We start from the raw sequence: 19,006 nt of genomic DNA on the forward strand, positions 1-19,006 counted from the left end.
TGGCAAGTTCTATATCAAAAGATAGAAGTTTATTTTGAATGTTTATCAAAAATACAAAGGTAATAAAAGTTTCATTATGATTTTCCAAATGCTTGAAATACTTATTACCATTCTTTTGTTCTTTAAGAACACTTGAAATTGGCAGTAATTTAAAATCTGTACTAGAAAAGTTACACGAATGTCAAGGATTTTGTATCTGGCCATAATGTTGTCGCTGTGCTTTCCAGATGCACCTTTAGGAGTTGATAAAAGAAACCACTGATTTAACAAGCAGTAGTGAACACGATTTCAGTCCTTAAACCCAGATAACATCCCTGGGGCTGGCTGTTTTGTACATGAAAAAGCTCAGTTTACACCTCAAGTCCCCTAGGACACTGAGAGAGATTACTCACTAAAGCAGCCACCCCAGCAAGGCATGCTGCTGCTGCTGCTGCTGCTAAGTCGCTTCAGTCGTGTCCGACTCTGTGCGACCCCACAGACAGCAGCCCACCAGGCACCCCCATCCCTGGGATTCTCCAGGCAAGAACACCGGCGTGGGTTGCCATTTCCTTCTCCAATGCATAAAAGTGAAAAGTGAAGTCGCTCAGTCATGTCTGACTCTTAGCGACCCCATGGACTGCAGCCTACCAGGCTCCTCCATCCATGGGATTTTCCAGGCAAGAGTACTGGAGTGGGGTGCCATCGCCTTCTCCCCAGCAAGGCATAGCAAGTTCCAATAGTCAAAGGACGTACCATCTCTTAAGACATCGACATACTTATCTTTCGAAGGGTGTGAAAGCAGTTAGGAAACTTAGAAACTGTGAACTAAGTGTGGGTGGATTTGAGTTAGGAATGAAGCTGTGGTCACTGAGCACATAAGGCCCCCGGAGCAGCCACTTGGGGCCGGGTGCTAACGGCAAAGCGTGTGGTGAGCAGAGCCGGGTGAGAGCTTCCCAACACGCAGCCTCTGATGCCCGACTGTGGTCGATGTGTGTGTGTGTGTGCGCGTGCAAGGGGGTCACCATGAAGGAACACACTTGGGATAGCTGAATAATGCAAAATCACCTTCAAGAAAACAGTGCGTTTGGATGCCAGAGAAGAAAGGAAATGATTTTCTCTCAGACGCAGAGACACCCATCTCCTCTCTGAGGGAAAACAAGCCTTCTGCTAATACTGGTTTCAAAGCACCTGAAGCTTTGACAACCTTCCCAGGGGCCCAGAATATGGACGGGTAACTTCCTCAACCAGGTAAGTCACAGCCCCACCGAACTTTCCATGCTCTGAACTGACTTCAACAGACAGATCACAGAGGGCTTTTGTGTAACAGTCTGAGATATGAATCATTCAGGAGGGGTTTTGTTTTTTAAGTCTTATTTCAAACAACCCCCACTTAACAACCCCCCAAACAATCCCCTTGTCAGGGAGTTTCATGCAGAGACACGAAGCGATAAGAAGCATTAAGTAACCAGACCTTCGGAAGGTCCTGCACACCAAAAGGATTCTGCCAAACTGCAACATGCGAGCGAAGCCGGACAGACGTCCACACTCATCGGGACACCCCGTGGCCCTCTGAGCACTGAGCTGAGTCACACAGAGCGGGTTTGTGGTGCCCAGGCCACCCTGTCCTGGACCCTGGCGTGGCAGTGGTGGGTCCTGGCACCGTCTCTGGTCTGAGCGTCACCACCTCTACAGACATCAGCTAAGAGACACAGGCGGCCACGCGGTGCCCAGAGAGAAAAGGAGACAAGAGGAGGGCGGAGGTCACGCTGCCAGACGGGAGCTGCCTCCTGCCAGCAAAGCTGCCCGCGGCAAGAAGGGGCGTGAAGGGCTAACTGACGGACACCAACCCGCCGCCCGTGTGTGCGGCTGGGGCGGGGCGCGTGTGGAATCCAAGACCCAGGCAGCTCGGGGGAGGGCGGCCTGGGTCTGAGGCGCGGGGGTGTCTGCGGGGGCTGCACCCGCTCACTCCAGCTTCTTGGCCGGCACCCGAGTCCGAGCAACGATGATGGGCACCAGGGCCAGGCCAGCGATGCCGAGCGCCCACAGGGGCCGGTAGAAGAGCCAGCCGGCGGCCACGGTCAGCAAGGTCAGTGAGGTGGCCACGCAGAAGGCAAAGGCCTTGAGGCCGATGTTGACCAGGTCTCGGAAGATGGGGAACCAGTCCACTGTGGAGAGAGAGAGAGCGGTCAGGGTTCCCAGGCCCCCAACTCGGCTCCTCTGCTCCCCCTGCCGGCAGCCCACCTGTCTCTGGACCAGGTGCGGAGGGAGAGGCAGCGGTGGGACACATGGCCCGCAGCGGCCGGACACACGCGGAAGAGCCCCGCGCACGGCCGGCTCAGCCCAGCCCAGCCCCGGCATGTCCTGGGCAGATGAGAGATGCTGGCGAGCACCTCTCTGCTACCCGACAAAGCAGCAGGGCTGAACCCCCCGCAGGCCTGTGTGGGCCGCCCAGCCCTTCCTGGAGGAGCCTGTCGCTCACCCAAGCTGTGACCAGTCACCTGTGTGCCAGCTCCAGGGAGGACCTGTGAGGGCTCGATGGACTGGAGGAGCCGCCCACCCGGAGACCCCCGCAGGCTGCCACCCGACGTGGGTTCCATCAGCCCTTCATCAGTCCTGTCCTCACCTGCGGACCGCTGAGGCAGGCCTTCCGTGGCCGGCATGCACCGGCCGGCCTGCCTGCACTCAGTTCCCAAGAGGCCGGCGAGGTGCAGCGGCTCATAGGCCGCCTGGGGCCCATCTGGGTCCAGCCCCACGTAGGCCCAACAGACCCCGCAACTAGCAGGGGTCGTGTGTGGGCGCTGGCTGGGGGACCACGCATTTCATCCAACCCCGCCCTCCTGTAGGCTGGTGCTATTCCTAACCTCGGTTCACCCACAAGATCGCCGAGGCCTGGCAGTTAAGTACAGACAGAAGGTGCCAGAACCACAATTTAAATCCAGGCTGTCTGAGTGCAGAGCCTCCGCTCTTAGCCACCACACTAAGCTCAGAGGACCAGGACCCTGCCCGTCCTCGTGGCACGGCCTCCAGGACGGGGCCCCTGCCTGTCCTGCTGGCGGCTCGGCCTCCAGGGCCCACAGCCCATGCTCACGCAGCAGGCTCTCAGAAGGTCCTTGTCACAGGAACGGAGGGCGGAGTGGGGTGGACGGGTGCCCCGCCAGCAGCTTCCCGCGTCCCTCCCCTGCACCGAGTCCCTCTGTATGCTCACTCTGTCCTGACCCTAGAGGCTCAGCCTCTGGCATGGAGTGAACCAGTCAGAGGGCAGCCCCCAAGACAGACCTGACGAGGGGGACCGGGCCCCGAGAGGAAAGGGCCTACCCGAGGTCGTGGCCACGATGGGCCTCATGACCATGCGGGTTGCGTTCCTGGGTGCGGTTCCACCCTCTGGGGGAAGCAGCCTCCCCCACCCCCACTGCTCCTCAGTCTTCCCACCTGTAAAATGGGCTGATCGTCTGGGGGCTGTAGCCAGACTCCCAGCTGGAAAGGCTAAGAGGAGGAGGGGTTTCTGGGAACCATAATCACCTGACTGGACAGGGCTCAGTCCCCCGAGAAGCCCCATCCTCCTGCACAGCAGCCAGGCCCAGCGCCAGTCACCCACCCTGGGGTTGGGTCCGGAGCCGAGTGTCTGGGTTCAAGCAGGCCAACCTGGGGCCCATGAGCAGCCTGGCACAGCCTCCCCTGCGTTCCAGAGCTGCTAGGGCTGTCCCAAGTCTAGTTCAGGGTTTGGGGGGTGGAGTGTGAAGGATGACAGCTCTTGAGTGTTTCCTATTTGCCAAGCTCTTCACAAAACTCAGCAAGTTAGATGTGAGGAAACTGAGGCTGGGGCAGGAAGGGAACCTGGAGATCTCCCGGCCGGCCAGCCCCGCAGCACAGCACCTCAGCTGTGGGTGAAGGGGTGAAGGCTGAGGGGATGCGTGCTGGGCAGGGCAGGGAGACCGCAGCCTCGGGGGTCAGCGTCCACCCCCGGCTCACCCATCCCAAGGCCCTGAGGTCACAGCAGGGGCTGAGCGCACCCAGTGGGCGGTGAGGGCCAAAGAGGCCCCATCTGCCCACCTACCCAGTGTGTAGAGGATCCGTGTCATGAGGTTGAGGCCCATGAACATGGCCACCCAGCCGGCCGCCCGCAGGCCCCACGTCTTCAGCGAGTTGCTCTTCTGTTCCCGACGAAACACCTCCTGCAGGACAAGCAGGGAGGGGAGGTGGCCACAGCCCACCAAGGGGTCTCACGCCGCCCCGCCGGCAGGCGCTGGGCTAGAGGCCCCTCTCTGTACCCTGTCCTCGTGGCGTGGGTGAGGCCTGACCCTATGTTGAGGATGGGGGTACGCGGGTCTCCCTGGGGGTGCCTGCCCTCACTCACCTGGTCCTGCAAAACTCACTCTTTCACCCCAGCTCACACGCAGCTCGAAGGGGCCTCTGCCTGCCCCTCTGTGCTCAGGGCCACACGGCGCCCTGGCCCTGGCAACGGGGGCCCTGGGCTGCGACAAGACTGACCCACCCGGCTCTTCACTTGGGACTCAGCAAAGATGTTGCTCGCCACCCGCTGCCTAAGGAGGCTCCTGTTACCACGTCTGCCACCTCTGGGCATCCGGGGGATTCTCTGCTTTGCTCACCGCTCCCTCTCTCTGGACACCTCACCCTCTATTGCCTTCTCTTGCCTCACGGCCCTGGCTCTGCCTCCGTGGGGGCGGCTGGTGACCAGAGCACTGGAGCTGCACCAGTGCGCCACGCGGCACGCCGCGGCCGCTCACCTCTGCCGAGAAGTCCCCGTGGTGCAGGAGAAGCAGGGTGTCCCCCGACTTGGTGGCGTAGGGGACCAGCTGGTCGCCTCGCTGCCGGGCAATCACGGTGACCTGGTCAGAGACCTCTGGCTCAGAGCTGTGGGGCCATCTGCCCGTGGGGCCATTGCCCTCCTCACTGTGCACCAAGGCAGCAGGGAGCCCCGGGCCGCCCCAGCCCCTGCCGCCACGTGGGCCTGGGGGAGGCGCTCCCGCTGGGCTGCTCCCTCCACAGCCCTGGGGAGGACCCGGCGGGGGCGGGGCGGGGGTGACAGTCTGGAGCGCAGGACCAAGCATTTACAGAGCAGAGGTCAGCGCCCAGGGAGAGCGCCTGCACAGGGCTGGAAGACCCTCTCCAGGCACCGCGCTGAGACCCTCCAGGGCCACTTGCCCGTCTGGGGCCCGTGGATGTACGCACACACGACGGGGAGGGGTATGCCCTAAGCACACACCTGGGCCCAGGTGTCTGCACCTGGGAGGCCCCCCTTGTCCGCCTGGGGAGCCGCTTACCACGTGAGCGGGGCCCAGGTCAGGGTCGTCGCTGCTCAGCCCCGCGTAGGAGAAGGAGACGCGCAGATCCCCAACCTGGGGTGGAAGAGAGGCGCGTGAGGGAGGTAGGAGTCCGAGCTGGGGCCCAGGGCGCCCACCCGCCCACGAGGGGGTCACACCACCCCCACCCGCGCCCAGGTAGCCCCACTGCGCAGACAGCCGCTCCCTCCACCCTTGCCGGCTCGGACTCGCGCGCGCTGTCGGCGGCGGGACTCAGGGGCCCCGACCTCTGCCATCGAGCGCCTGAACCCGCTGGGTACCTCGGGGTACTTGGGGTTTTCACTGTGGTAGAAATAGTCCCCCCGGCGAATGATGTCCACATGCGGGTCCTCCAGCTTAGACAGGCTCAGCGTCTTGAAGTTGTCCACTTTGTCGATGAGCCCTGGGAGGCGGGTGGTCAAGAACAGTGCGTGTCTGCTGCAGCCCCGCCTGCAAACCCGCAGCCTGACACCTTCCCAGCTGGCCCCACAAGCCCGGCTGCAGGGTCGCCTGCCGGCGCATCCCCCGGGGCCTCTGGACACCTGCTCTCCCACCCAGAGGCCCTGCTCCAGCTCCGTCTGTCCACAGGGCCAGCCCCTTCAGCCTCCAGCGCCTCCAGGAAGCCAACCCCGTCAGGCAGTGACGGCCGCCCGGGAGGGCCTCAGCCCTGTGGCCTCTGCTCCCCAGGCCAGTCACCTGCGTCCCAGCCTGGCTCCCTGCCGCCCCGCAGCACGAGGCCGGGCTGCCTGGCATGGCTGGCACCAGCTGAGGGCCAGAGCACACGGCCGACAGCCCAGGCCCTGCTCACACGATCTCTTCCCTGCCCCTCGACGCGCTGACCCTAGGTGTCCTCGCTCCCTCGCCAGGTCTGGCCAGGGACAAGCCCCAGGAGTTTCGATGGCAGTCTCACAGCCATGCTGTCCCCTGCAAGCCCCTCTCTGTGGGAGGCCCTCCGGGGTCTGGCTCAGGGCCGGGGGCCCGCGGGGCTCAGGAGTGGAGCCCGGGGCCTTATGTGGGCTGCCCTCCAGGGCTGCCTGAGGAGGGGCTCTCAGCCCCGCCTGCTCAGCCCGGCAAGGACCCACACCTGGCAGCTGCTCCCTGAACAGGTTTCGGGGGGTTCCACACAGGGGCCCCTTCCTGGGAACACACCTGCCCTCTGGCCCCAGCCCAAAAATATGACGCTGGAGAAGTGCTGGCTGGCCCCTGCCCAGGGCCGCAGGAGACCCCTTCAACCACCCAAGGACTGAGTCAGGGCCCCGGCTCCTGGGAGGCGACCGGGTGGAAGTGCAGGGTTCTGGGTCCACGGTGGCTTACCCAACAGCCTGAGACTCACCCGCTGAGAGGAAAAACCTGCCGATCTGGACGAAGGGGGCTGTTGCGGTGAACGACTCCACGGCCATCGCGCTGGGGAGAGGGGGGAGCTGTTGGCGATGTGGGGCACCAGGGGAGCTGCCACCGTCCCAGGGGAGGTGTACGGCAGGGTCCGCACCCAGGGGGCTCCTGCCAGCCCAGCCCAGCCCGGCTCTGCAGTCCTGTCTTCCCCTGACCCCATCCCCTGCTGAGGAAGGGCAGCTTCCGCTGGCTTCCCATCGCCCAGAGCTTCTTACAATCTTGCCTGGACCCCTGCCAGCCTGTCCCACCCTGCCCCCGCAGCTGTCAGACGGCCCTGCCATGGACTTCACACCCTCCCCTCCAGACCCTTCCTGCCGGCATCCAAGCCTCACTGGGAACGTTCAAGGCCCTTTTTGGCCTTGCCCAGGTCATCACAGCACACAGCCCACACAGGCCCTGTCCAGCATCACGCCCGTCTCAACACCCTCACCCCTGCCCCTGAGCTAACCATCCTCTGCCGGACCCCTGAACAGGGGCGTCAAATGCAGCCGCTCTTGAAAGCCCTGCGGACGGTCTCCCCACACCCACCACTGACCACCCCTCTGGGCACTTGGCCCAGCCTCATACCCAGGCCCTAGGGCCAGGGGCGTCAGGCCCCGCCTCTGCTCACGGTGCAGGAGTGGGCCTCCGAACCCCAGCCCACATTTCATCAGCCCGCGAGACAGAAGTAACTCAGCCCCATTACTCAGATGAGGACGCGGGGCTAGGAACCTGCCAGGGGCTGGTTCTTACCTGGGGTTTTTGTGGCCAATCTCTCGGTCAAAGTTTCTGCTGTTGACGATCTCCGACCTCCATTCTGTGTCTGTTTTGAGCAGAAGGAACATGGGGAAACCACGGTAAGCCTCAGGTTTGAGGCCCGCCGGCCGCCCGTCCTCTTATCCAAGCCTGGGACCACCCACAGGCCAAAGGGGCAGCTCCTGGAGCCTCGCTGGACAGACGGGGGAGCAGGGCTCCGAGGACCAGCACGCCGGGGGCCTGATGCTGGCTGAGGAAAGACACAGGCTGCGGAGAGCAGGGAGGGGCCCGCGACTCACTGTAGGAGTACTTCCTCTCCGTCTTCACCTGCCCGTCCTCCGTGTACTCCCTGCGGGGAAAACAGGCGCCCGAGTCAGCCCGCCTTCCCCAAGGCGGCCCCACCTCTAGGCGTCTCCAGCCTGAAGCGGCCTCGGGGCTCCCAGGCCAGACTCTCCCCACATGGCGCAGGCTTGGTCCACATCAGCCCAGACACGCGGTGATCCCCGGGAACTAGCCCAGCCACTTTCTTCCCCCAGGCACTCTGCAGAAGACCCCTGCCGCCTCTAATCGAGACCATGGGCCAGTCCCTCAGGGACAATCTGACGTTCCTCCGAAAGGAAAACTTCCCACGGTGGCCTTCAGCAGTGCCGCAGTGAAGGCCGGCCGCGCGTCCCCCTGACCCCGTGCCTCCCGCAGCCCCAGCCAGCCCCTCACCTGGACTCCTCTGTTTCCACCCACTGATACATCTCCACGTGCCGCCGCAGCTTCACGGCCGGGAGGTGGACCCCGTAGTTAGGATCAGACAGGAGCTTCACAGAGAAACAGACCAGGAAAACAAAGGACAAGAATACTCAGCTCAGGGGAAGCTAGGCTGGGGAGAAACAGGTCCAGAGGGCAGGACAGCCCAGGGAACTCTGCGCTGCTCGTATGGGCGCCAAGCAGAGCCGCCGCCCCAAGAGCTGAGCCTGTGACCCAAGCTGCACGCATGGCTCAGGCTGCGAGCCCAGGGTTGCAGGATCCGGCAGCATGAAGGGTGTTCAGACAGGAGACGCTGCCCCAGGCACGAAGGCTCGTCATCACTGTTAAGCGCCTCCGTGTGAGGCTCCAGCCAAGGGCCACTGTGCCGGGACGGGAGCTCCTGAACCTGGGCTGATCTGCAGAGCCCACTCGGGCTGTTACAAGGCTTCTCCCCATTCGACAGAGGAAGCCTCTGAGGCCCTGGAGAGACGGGTCCCTAGCCACCAAGCGGTGCAGCCTGACTCACACCAAAAGTATGTTTCCGAGGCCCAGGCCTCCAGATGACACCCACGAGGTGCCCGAGCCCCTGCGGTCAGCGGGCGCCGCCAGCCTACCTTGGACGTCCGCAGGGCCCCGATGATGTGCACCAGCCTCCCCTCATTCTCCGGAGCCACGCTGTGGATGCTGCTGGGAGACACCACCAGCGAGAGCCCCTCGGCCAGCGAGGTCGCCGTCTTCAACGCGCGGCCCTGTGCACGCCGGAGAGCAAGGATTTCAACTGCTGGATGCTTGCTGCCTGGGGTGAGGAGGACCCAGGATGCCCGCTCTCCAGGCCTCCCCACAGCCACGCAGCACCAGCCGCGCCAGGAAGAACAGCGGCTGCCTCTGCCCTGCACCCCTCCCCTCCCCTCCCCTCCCCTCCATCCATGTGCTTCACTAGGGCTGATGGCATAGCTGTTCAGTGTGACCCAGGCCTCGCCAACCACATCCTGTGTCCACTGTCCCCCAGGAGTGCTTCAGAGCGGACTGAGGACACTCAGAGATCTCCCTGCGCCTCTGGCTAAACTGACTTAGGAACAGAGACGCAGCCTCTTTTCTCTGGGCTTGTTGCCGGACCACCTCTGCTGCCACAGGGGAAGAGCCCGCGGAACAACAGAGGAAAATGGGCAGCAGATGGAGAGACGGAGGCTCCTGGTGGCCCAGCGTGAATGCCTGGATCCAGCCACGCCTGCGGCCGAGGCTGTCCCCATTTCAGAGTGTGAATCGCTCAGTTGGTAAAGAATCCGCCTGCAAAGCAGGAGACCCTGGTTCAATCCCCAGGTTGGGAAAGTCTGCTCAAGAAGGGACAGGCTCCCCACTCCAGTATTCTGGCCAGAATTCCAGGGACCGTACAGTCCATGGGGCTGCAAAGAGTCAAACACGGCTGAGCGACTGTCACTTTTCACCTGCTCTTTCACCCCATTTCAGGTATGTGAATTGACCCATTCCCCTCCTGCTTCTGTCAGTCACGAAGCGGGGCACAACAGAACAAGCTGACTGATCCAACCCTCGTCCCCATAGAACCTTGACCCTTATTACCATATCCAGCCTCTGCATGGAGATGCTGCAGGGACCCTCACTCTGCACAGAGGGACCCCAAACCTCGTACCTCATTGGTGAAGATTAAGTAGAAGGAGACCAGGAAGGTCATGAGCCCCACAAACATCCCACCCGAGGTCTCGCTCAGCCGCTCCAAGAAGCCTGGCTGGGCCTTGTTTGTGATTCTGACGTGATCCTTCTTGTTGCTCGTACTAGAATACTGAAAAACACAAAAAAGGAAACTCGTTTATAAAAACCAAACTGCCTTTACACTCAGTTACATGCACAGACTGAGTGTTCGGTTTTGACAAGTGCAGAGCCAAGTTCGTCAACACACGAAACACGTCTCTCGCCCAGAAGCTCTCTGTGCCCCTCCCTGCCAATATCCCATCTCCCCATCGCCCAGAGGTGACAGTGACCTGAATCTGTCTCACTGCGATTTGTCCTGCCTCCTCCCGAAAGTGGTGCGAACGGGTCATGACACAGCACCAGCTCCTGTCCGGATTCTCGGGCTCGGCGTAACGCCTGGGGCCACCTCTGTCACGGCATCAGGAGTCTGCTCCCTCTTATGGCCGAGCAGAATTCCACGTCTGTCAGTTTGCTCTCCAGTCAACGGATAGCTTGGATACTTCCAGCTCCTAGCGATTATGAACAGTGCCTCTAGGAACACTCATTTACAAGCTGGTGAAATGTAATTTCTATCTGAGGGCAGGACGTGAAAGTTTGAGCAGAGCGCTCTGTGCCGTGCGGGCCTCCCCACTCCCCAGCACGCAGCCCACACCTGCATCACGGCCAGGCCTTCTCTAAGGCGGGAGCGCCTGCTCCCCTCTCTTCTGACGTCAGCAGCGAAACTCCTTAAAGGAGCAGCGTTCTTTTGCAGCTCTGCAGGGGGCCAGGGTGACTTGCTGCTCGCTTTGTCCACGGGCCTCCCTGGACTGTGCGTCCCTGGTGAACTGTGTGTGAACCACCAGTGTGCCCCTTTCCTGTGTGACCCTCCATCCCAGAAATGCACACAGCTGTGTCTTCAACTTCCAGCAGGTCAACGTTCTCAGAGCCTCCGGGAGGCTGTCTCCAGGGCTATAATCCTGTTTGGCTCAAATAAAATGCCCTTGTTTCTTCTTGATTTGATTGTTAACTAAATTTTCATCCACATTTGACTGGTGTAGTTGGGGGGCTGTCAGACGCATCCACCAGCGGACAGCTGGAGTCCAGCCCAAACCAGGGCCTGGTGCCAGCAGGGGCCCCGGGGGCACCACCCGCTTCTCCCTGTTCCTTCAGTGCTTTCGAGAGTTCTCCTGACGCCTGGACATCATCGCTTTAAATCCCACTCTGAGTTTTACTCAAGCTGCTCCTCCTGGGACTTGGAGTCTTAAAGGGGTTACTGGACCGTCTCCTAGGCAGAGACCTGGGATCTCTGCTCACTGGTCTTTCTTAACAGATTGACTTAAATTGGAAAGACTTCTGTATATGTGGTGTGAACAAACCGCCAGTGGAACGAGACTGAGCCTGCGCAGCTCCACAGTAGAGGGACGCTTGCTCCCTCAGCCAGGAGCAGCCCCCAGGCGGCGGGGGACCTAGCAGACGTGCCGCGCAGCGGCCCCACAGGGCCCACTACAGCCACTAAGTAAGGTCTGCGTGCTGGGGAGCGCCGTGGCAGCTGGCCACCTGGCACTCCCAGCACCTGCAGCAGGTTCAACTGTTGCAGAGAGAAGCCAAGACACAGGAGAGTCACGCCAGCCCCAGGGGAGCCCCTCAGGAAGCCAGGTACGTCCCATCACTGGGCCTCAGAAAGCTGTTGAGATCCTATCTGAATTGGGCGTAATAACGGGAAACCACCCCTCAAAGGCCGAAAGGCCTCCTGGCTGGCTTCTTGACAGAACCAATGCCTGCCTACACTTAACTCGTAAACGGCCGGGAGGGAGCGCCTTAGATGTTCCAGCCCCATAGAGAAAGCTGGCTTGATAAAACATCTTCCAAATTCAGACCTTGAGGAACAGAAGCATTCCTAGGAGAAAGCCTGAAGTTACACCCCTTATCATGTTCCTGAAATGTGAACACAGCCCACACTGCCTTGAGTCTATAGTGTTGGCTTAACTGTTGTGGTTCAGTTGCCAAGTCATGTCCATCTCCTTGCAACCCCATGGGCTAAAGCACGCCAGGCCTCTCTGTCCTTCACCATCTCCTGGAGTTTGCCTAAGTTCATGTCCATTGAGTCGGTGATGCCATCCAGACATCTCATCCTCTATTGCCCCCCTCTCCTCCCACCTTCAATCTTTCCCAGCATCAGGGTCTTTTCCAGTGAGTCAGTTCTTCCCATCAGGTGGCCAAAGTACTGGAGTTTCAGTTTCAACACCAGTCCTTCCAATGAGTATTCAGGGTTGATTTCCTCTCAGATTGACTGGTCTGATCTTGCAGTCCAAGGGACTCCCAAGAGTTTTCTCCAGCACCACATTTCGAAGGCATCAGTTCCTTGGCACTCTGCCTTCTGTATGCTCCAACTCTCACATCCGTACGTAACTACTAGAAAGACCACAGCTTTGACTATATGGACCTTTGTCAGCAAAGTGACATCTTTGCTTTTTAAAACACTCTCCAGGCCTGTCACAGCTTTCCTGCCTCCCAAGCAGCAGCTGTCTTCCAACCTCATGCTGCGGTCGCCATCCGCAGTGACTGTACAGCCCGAGAAGAGGACGTCAGTCACGGCCCCCACCTTTCCTATGCCTCCGTCTGCCATGAAGTGACGGGACGGATGCCATGATCTTAGTTTCTCTAATATTGAGCTTCCAGTCAGTTCAGTCGCTCAGTCGTGTCCGACTCTTTGCGACCCCATGAACCGCAGCACGCCAGGCCTCCCCGCCCATCACCAACTCCCGGAGTTCACTCAGACTCACGTCCATGGAGTCAGTGACGCCATCTACCCATCTCATCCTCTGTCGTCCCCTTCTCCTCCTGTCTTCAATCTTTCCCAGCATCAGGGTCTTTTACAATGAGTCAGCTCTTCGTATCAGGTGGCCAGAGTTTTAAGCCAGCTTTTTCACCCTCATCAAGAGGCTCTTTAGTTTCTCTTTGCTTTCTGACATTAGAGCGGTATCATCTGTGTATCTGAGGTTGTTGATATTTCTCCTGGCAATCTTGATTCTGGCTTGTAACTCATGCAGCCCAGTATTTCGTGTGGTGTACTCTGTACATAAGTTAAATAAGCATGGTAACAGTAAACAGCCTTGTCATACTCCTTTCTCAATTTTGAACCAGTCAGTTATTCCATATAAGGTTCTAACTGTTGCTTCTTGACCTGCATACAAGTTTCTCAATAGACGAGTAAGATGGCCTGTTATTCCCATTTTTTTCCAGAGTTTATCACAGTTTGTTATGATCCACACAGTCAAAGGCTTTAATGTAGAAACAGAAGTAGATGTTTTTCTGGAATTCCCTTGCTTTCTCTATGATCCAATGAATGTTGGCAATTTAATCTCTGGTTCTTCTGCCTTTTCTGAGCTGGTACATCTGGAAGTTCTCAATTCAAGTACTGCTGAAGCCTGGCTTAAAGGATTTTGAGCATAACCTTACTAGCAAGGGAAGTGAGAGCAATCATCCGATAGTCTCGACATTCTCTAGCTAGTACTTTTCTTCTTGGGAACTGGGATGAAGACTGACCTTTTTTCTTCTTTCCAGTTTTAGAGTCTATTTGGCTTAATTAGTAGACTCAAAAGCAAAAAAAGGGGGGTGCATCTGTGTGTGGAAACAGACCTTTGTGAAACGCAAGCAGGACAGCTATTTCTTTGTGCATCTGGATGTGTGCATCTGCGTGTATGCCTGTATACACAAGTATGGTCCATCTCTGTCACCATCAACAGTAATGTAAAGGAGTTCTACTTAACGGATTTAAAAGTGAATGTTTACAAATCAAATATTTCACTTAAACTAGCCCAAAATGTCAAAGGATCACATAATCTAGGATTAATCTTTAATGGAAGAAAACAAGTTAAAATTGATGGTCTAATTAATACAGACATGGCTTTACAGTCACCATTCAGTGTAATATTTTAGCTGTACCCAGGTTTCCTGAAAGTTAATATGCTCATGTTATTGTGGTTATAAAATGTGTCAACAAGAAAATTAACTTGGTATGGTAATATTTTCATAAATAATGAATAAGATTTGGGGTGAATTCTTTTAAGAATAATTTTGTTTTAGGGTATATGTACCTAAAAACAGGGCTTCCCTGATAGCTCAGGTGGTAAAGAATCCACCTGCAATGCAGGAGACCCTGGTTTGATCCCTGGGTTGGGAAGATCCCCTGGAGAAGGCAAAGGCTACCCACTCCAGCATTCTGGCCTGGAGAATTCCATGGAACGTATAGTCCATGGGGTCGCAAAGAGTCAGACACAACCAAGTGACTTTCACTTTCATGCCTAAAAACAGTTTCTCCAAATCTGGGGGGATTTGAAATTTTAGAGTTAGAGTTCTGCTAAATTAAGTCAAATGATGGAATTCACTGAATGTCTAGATCGTTTTCTTAATAAGAAAATACTGAAAGATTAACTGCTAAATAAGTCTGTAATTACTCACTTTTATGACAACCCACTCCAGTGTTCTTGCCTGGAAAACCCCATGGATGGAGGAGACTGGCGAGCTACAGTCCGTGGGGTCGCAGAGTCAGACACGACTGAGCCACACACACACAGAGACTAAATGTGTTTGAGACTATTAATAAATACACTCTGCGCTTAACTCAAAGACTGAACTATAAAGTAACATATATTTTTAAAAATCAATTTTAAAAAGGGAACCCTGAGAAAAGTTTCTGTACATGGCCAGGACTGACTAACATCAGACTAAATTTAATTAAATGAATGAATTTTAATATATTGTTTCACAGTGACTTATGATCCTACTTAGTCAAACATTTAAAACTTTTTGATATCTTTCACAAACTTCCTCGAATCAAATTCCTAATGAAGCTGTTTTGACCTCCAGCTAACTCTGGGATGCTTCAGAAAACCCCTAAACATCTCAAAGAGAAATATTAAGCTAATTGGGCTCATTTGGTATGTTACATTACCTAGGAAACACTGAGTAATGATAAATTCTTAGGTCATATTGTGTGGATAAATATATTAATATAAACATTCTAGAAATTGCAGGAAGTTCCTAAAATTTGAAATCTCCTGTATGTGTCAGTCATGATTCTGGCCACTCTCTTAAAATGTTGTATGCTACAGAAATAGCCAGTTTCCTTGACAACTGTATTGTAACCAGGTCTTTCTCCAAGATTTTAAGTCTTCTGTCATTTATACACAGTTGCGTCTATCCAGTAACTGACGCCTTTTACAAAACTGTTTCAAGACTTGCTTTAGGCTCTAAAACTAAACTAGACTCGGCAGCCAAGGGACTCCCTCCCCTTCGAGGGCCATTTCGGCCACAGCTCTCCCGGAAGGCCCTGAGGAAAGGGCAACAGGCTGCCTTCTCGGTCCTGCACCCAGCTGCGTTTCCTTTGCGCTCTCGCCAACCGCAGCGCTGCTCGGTGAGCTGCCCAGCTCCCCGTGAGGGTGGCTGCCTGGCGCTGCCTGGCTTCCACGGGGTAGCCCTGACCTGCAGCTCTGCTGCCAGCGCCAGTCAGCAAACAGCCACGACTGCAGTTTGTGAACCGGTTAGATCGTCTTCTTGTTCCCAGGAAGCCCGTATCGATAATGCTGATCTAATCTAACTTACAGATGGTCCTGTTTAAGGGAGGAGCAGGGATGTTACCAAGATGGATATGCAGCAACGCCCACAGTGGACATCACACAAGCTTTTATTTACTGGAAACAAAGCACAAGCTGAACGAACTGCCCCAACTCTAGCTACGGACCCGGTGATACATATTCACACTGACACCCCATGCCTCTGGGGTGACACACGACTCTGGAATGCTATGGAAACACTGAGGTGACTAACCTCTTCAGGACAACCTAATAAAAAAAAAAAAAAATGGAAGAGTTATTGTTATACAACTGCCAAAACAGTTAACTGCTGAAAACACCAGGCGTTCGAATGTGAACGCTATGGACGCTAGAAGCAATCAGCGCGCTGAGGCCGTGATTTAAATCCCCACGCTGTCCAGCCTCCAGAAAGCCTGCTGCTCACAGGGAACGCTCCTAACCCAGCGGAAGCATTCCTTCACAGGCTCAAAAAACTGATAGACACGGCCACAAAAAGGGGGACTTTGACCCCACCACCCAAATCCGGTTTAGACCTAATTAAAGCACACAAGGCTCACGCCTGGAGCACAGCCGCCGTTACTCTAGCACGAATCTCCTTTAACTGTGCACCCGAGAAAACGGCTCTTGGGGGAAAGAAGTATTTTTGGAAACTCTCCCCCATGGTGGCTCAAGGGACGCTTTACATTACTGTCAGGGTCTTATTGAGACGCTTTAAAAAAAAAAGTTGGTAACGAGTTTTTTTTTACAGCTTCCAGAAAACCCTACAGATCACGGATTATAACAGAAATTTTGTCTATTGAAAAGGACATCAAATAAATGATTGTTTGCAACTGCGACAGACAGCAAGCGCTTTATCCGTTGTTAATTTATCTCTGCTCAGTCAAAGTGAACATTCATTCATGGATTCCAGTCTCTCATTTTGAAAAGGCCCCTCCACCTGAATGGACTTCACCCGTTTCCACACCCAGCTTCCTCTAACACAAGCATCACCGACAGTCTTGACTTTCCAGGCCATTTGGAAACGTGAGTGGAGCAATTCGCTGCGGGCAGACAGGTGAGCATCAGCCATTATGATGATGGCAACGGCAAGCACGCCAGTCTATCAGACGCCAGTCCTGCACAAGCCCGAGGAGGTGGGCACCGTCACGACCGCACGTCACAGATGGGCACACAGTGGTCAGCCGTCACAGCGCCAGTCCACACCACACAGCCTCTAAGAGGCGGACGCAGGATTCCTATCTGGGCAACTGGGGGCCACTCTCTGCCACTCCACTCCAAACTGCCTTCCTCACGCCTGGGGCCACAACAGGGGCTGAACACGGGGAGCCCGAGGTAGGCACGTAGGATGGGAAAAGAAGCCAGTCCCCAACTTGGGCCCTGGAAGGCCTGGCTTCCTCCTGGGCCTCCCCCCAACCACCCGTAACAGCCAACATCAAGATAAGCGGCTCAAAGACGGCCTTGAAGAGAAGAAAGAAGGCGATCCTCAGGCTGGCATGACACACCCAGCCCACTTTCTAGGCCAGATTCCCAGTAAACGAGGGCGGCGGCGATTTCCCCTCTGCCCGCTGCCCTACTCCAGGCTTAGAAGCGATGAGCAGTGCGTGGCGGGATAGGGGCTGACCTACAGCTCCTGAAAATCACTTCCTGTGTAACCCAGGGTCAGCTGCTTTACCCCTCTGACCCTGTTCACTCATTTATAAAGCACAGATGTCAACAGTAACTCCATTACTGGATGGAGGTTAGAGTGATTAAGAATCCTGTGTCCTTCCTGCTCCAGCCCACAATCTTCTGATCTTTCTTCGGCACCGGGCCTTCTGGTCCCTGTAAATGTGCACCCCAGTACTGGGTCAATCAACGAAGGTTTGGTGCCAGAGGATACCCAAATTCATCTACACTCTTTGGCAAAGATCAGGACCCTATGTATCCGAGATTCTCTGCCCATCAGGACTGAAGATAAACTGCTTTTTAACATAGTAAGCACCTGCGGTGCACCAGGCACTGTGCTAAAAGCAGAGTCTTCCTTAAACTTCACAGTAACCGAGCCCATGCGGAAACAAAAATCCCAAGAAATTAAGGTCACATAGCTACTGAGGAAGAATCTGGATCTTTCCCCAGGTGGGCCTGACTCCAAAGCCTGTCACACCTTCCCATGACCCACCGAGCTGGCTGTGGGGCCCTGGGCAAGCACGTGCCCCTGCTGGGAAGCCCTCATCTGTAAGGTATGGTGGCGGTGGTCTGAGGGCACGCCTGTCTCCTGACACAGCCCAGGCCTCCCCTGGCAGACCCTGCATCTGGGGGACCACCTCTAGGTGCACCGCTTAAGGCTTCTCGGCCTCCCAAACAACTCTACACCAGGCAGGGTGTACTGGGGCTGTGGGTGACGAAAGCCCTGGCTTCTCAGGGGGTGTGGAAGGCAGAGAGGACGCTTGGGGACAGAGGAGGAGCCTGGAAGGGTGTAACAGAGCAGCGGAGAGTGGCTAGGACGCTCAACCAAAGCAAGAGGGAGGGAGTGCCCCGGCTGGCAGGGCTCCGAGCTGGCTCCAGACACTTTCACAGAGGAGCGAAGCCTGAGTCACCAGCTCCTTCTCCCAACACCCTGGTGGGAGGTGCCCCTCGGTTTGTTGAATGAATGTTTGGCTTAAATAGAAAGGTTCCTGAGAAAGGCTGGCTGCTGGCAGGAGGCCAGCAGCCTTTCCAGGGGCACCACCTTCAGCGAGGGGCTCTGCAACTAAACCCCTGCTAGGAGGACGAGCGCCCGGCCGTAGGGAAATGCCCCCCTCTGCCCGCCGCCCTGAAGTCTCCGCTCCCCACCTGGCCTGCGCCCCTGTATCATAACAGCCCCGGTCTTACATACCCCGCTGGGCACGCAGCTCACCGCCCGCCCCGTACAGCACGTCGCTGGACAGCTCCAGCAGGGCGGATCGGCTTCCCCACCGCCCCCGTGGACTGGCCACCTCTCTGCGGCCCCGTCCGGCCCTCCAAGTCCGCACACGTGACAACCCTGAAGGTCCAGGAGGGAACCGGGAACGAAGAGAAGGGCTACGCGGAGGCGCCCCGCACCAGAGGACCCCCGAGCCGGAGCCACGGGCCAGAGGCCCGGTCCCCAACACCGCGGGGCCCAAGGAGTCGGGCAGGGCTGAGCAAGACAGACGGCACAGCTGCCGGAAGGCGCGGACACGGGTGCGGGAGGGAGGCGGGCGAGTGGACGGGGGGGACCACCCGGCAGGGCGCCGCGACACGCCCGCGGGAAGAGGGGCCGGAGGACCGGGAGGCCTGGGTGTGGCCGGCGGACCAGGAGACACTCACGTTCGCGGCCATGGTGGGGCCCGGTCGCCGCCCGCCTCGCTCGGCCCAGCGCGGAGTAGGGTTTACGCCGCAGCACTGAGTCCGCGACCTCTCGCCCGCCCGAGAGCGGCAGACAGCGGCGCAACCCAGGGCCCGGGACGCGCCACAGAGCTGCCGCCCAGGGAGCCCGGGCTCTTTTGGCCCTCGCTCGCCGTGCCGCACTGCCTCCTGGGAAACGTAGTCCTGGGTCGGGTGCTTTCCGAAAGTTGCCACCCACTGACGCCTCACAGACGCGCC

General features: G+C 57.3%; 1 protein-coding gene across 3 annotated transcripts; it reads right to left on the reverse strand.

Moving 5' to 3' along the window:
- Nucleotides 1-7: 7 nt before the first annotated feature.
- On the reverse strand, nucleotides 8-18,908 carry TMEM43 (transmembrane protein 43). 3 transcript variants are annotated; one of them, XM_027957825.2, is made up of 12 exons: nucleotides 18,731-18,908; nucleotides 9,793-9,942; nucleotides 8,759-8,893; nucleotides 8,121-8,215; nucleotides 7,706-7,755; nucleotides 7,404-7,473; nucleotides 6,613-6,683; nucleotides 5,561-5,682; nucleotides 5,262-5,336; nucleotides 4,725-4,826; nucleotides 4,034-4,151; nucleotides 8-2,144 (listed from the first exon to the last, which is right to left on the reverse strand). In XM_027957825.2, exons 1-12 carry the CDS (start codon nucleotides 18,740-18,742, stop codon nucleotides 1,942-1,944), a joined length of 1,203 nt encoding a protein of 400 aa, XP_027813626.2. In that variant the 5' UTR covers nucleotides 18,743-18,908; the 3' UTR covers nucleotides 8-1,941. The 3 variants fall into 3 exon arrangements, with proteins under 3 accessions (XP_027813626.2, XP_042092381.1, XP_042092382.1); XM_042236447.2 differs by lacking the exon at nucleotides 18,731-18,908 and adding an exon at nucleotides 10,142-10,527; XM_042236448.2 differs by lacking the exon at nucleotides 18,731-18,908 and having other exon boundaries at nucleotides 9,723-9,837.
- Nucleotides 18,909-19,006: the final 98 nt, after the last annotated feature.

The sequence above is a fragment of the Ovis aries genome, chromosome 19 (assembly GCF_016772045.2).
Source record: "Ovis aries strain OAR_USU_Benz2616 breed Rambouillet chromosome 19, ARS-UI_Ramb_v3.0, whole genome shotgun sequence".
In the NCBI taxonomy this organism is placed as follows: Eukaryota; Metazoa; Chordata; class Mammalia; order Artiodactyla; family Bovidae; genus Ovis; species Ovis aries.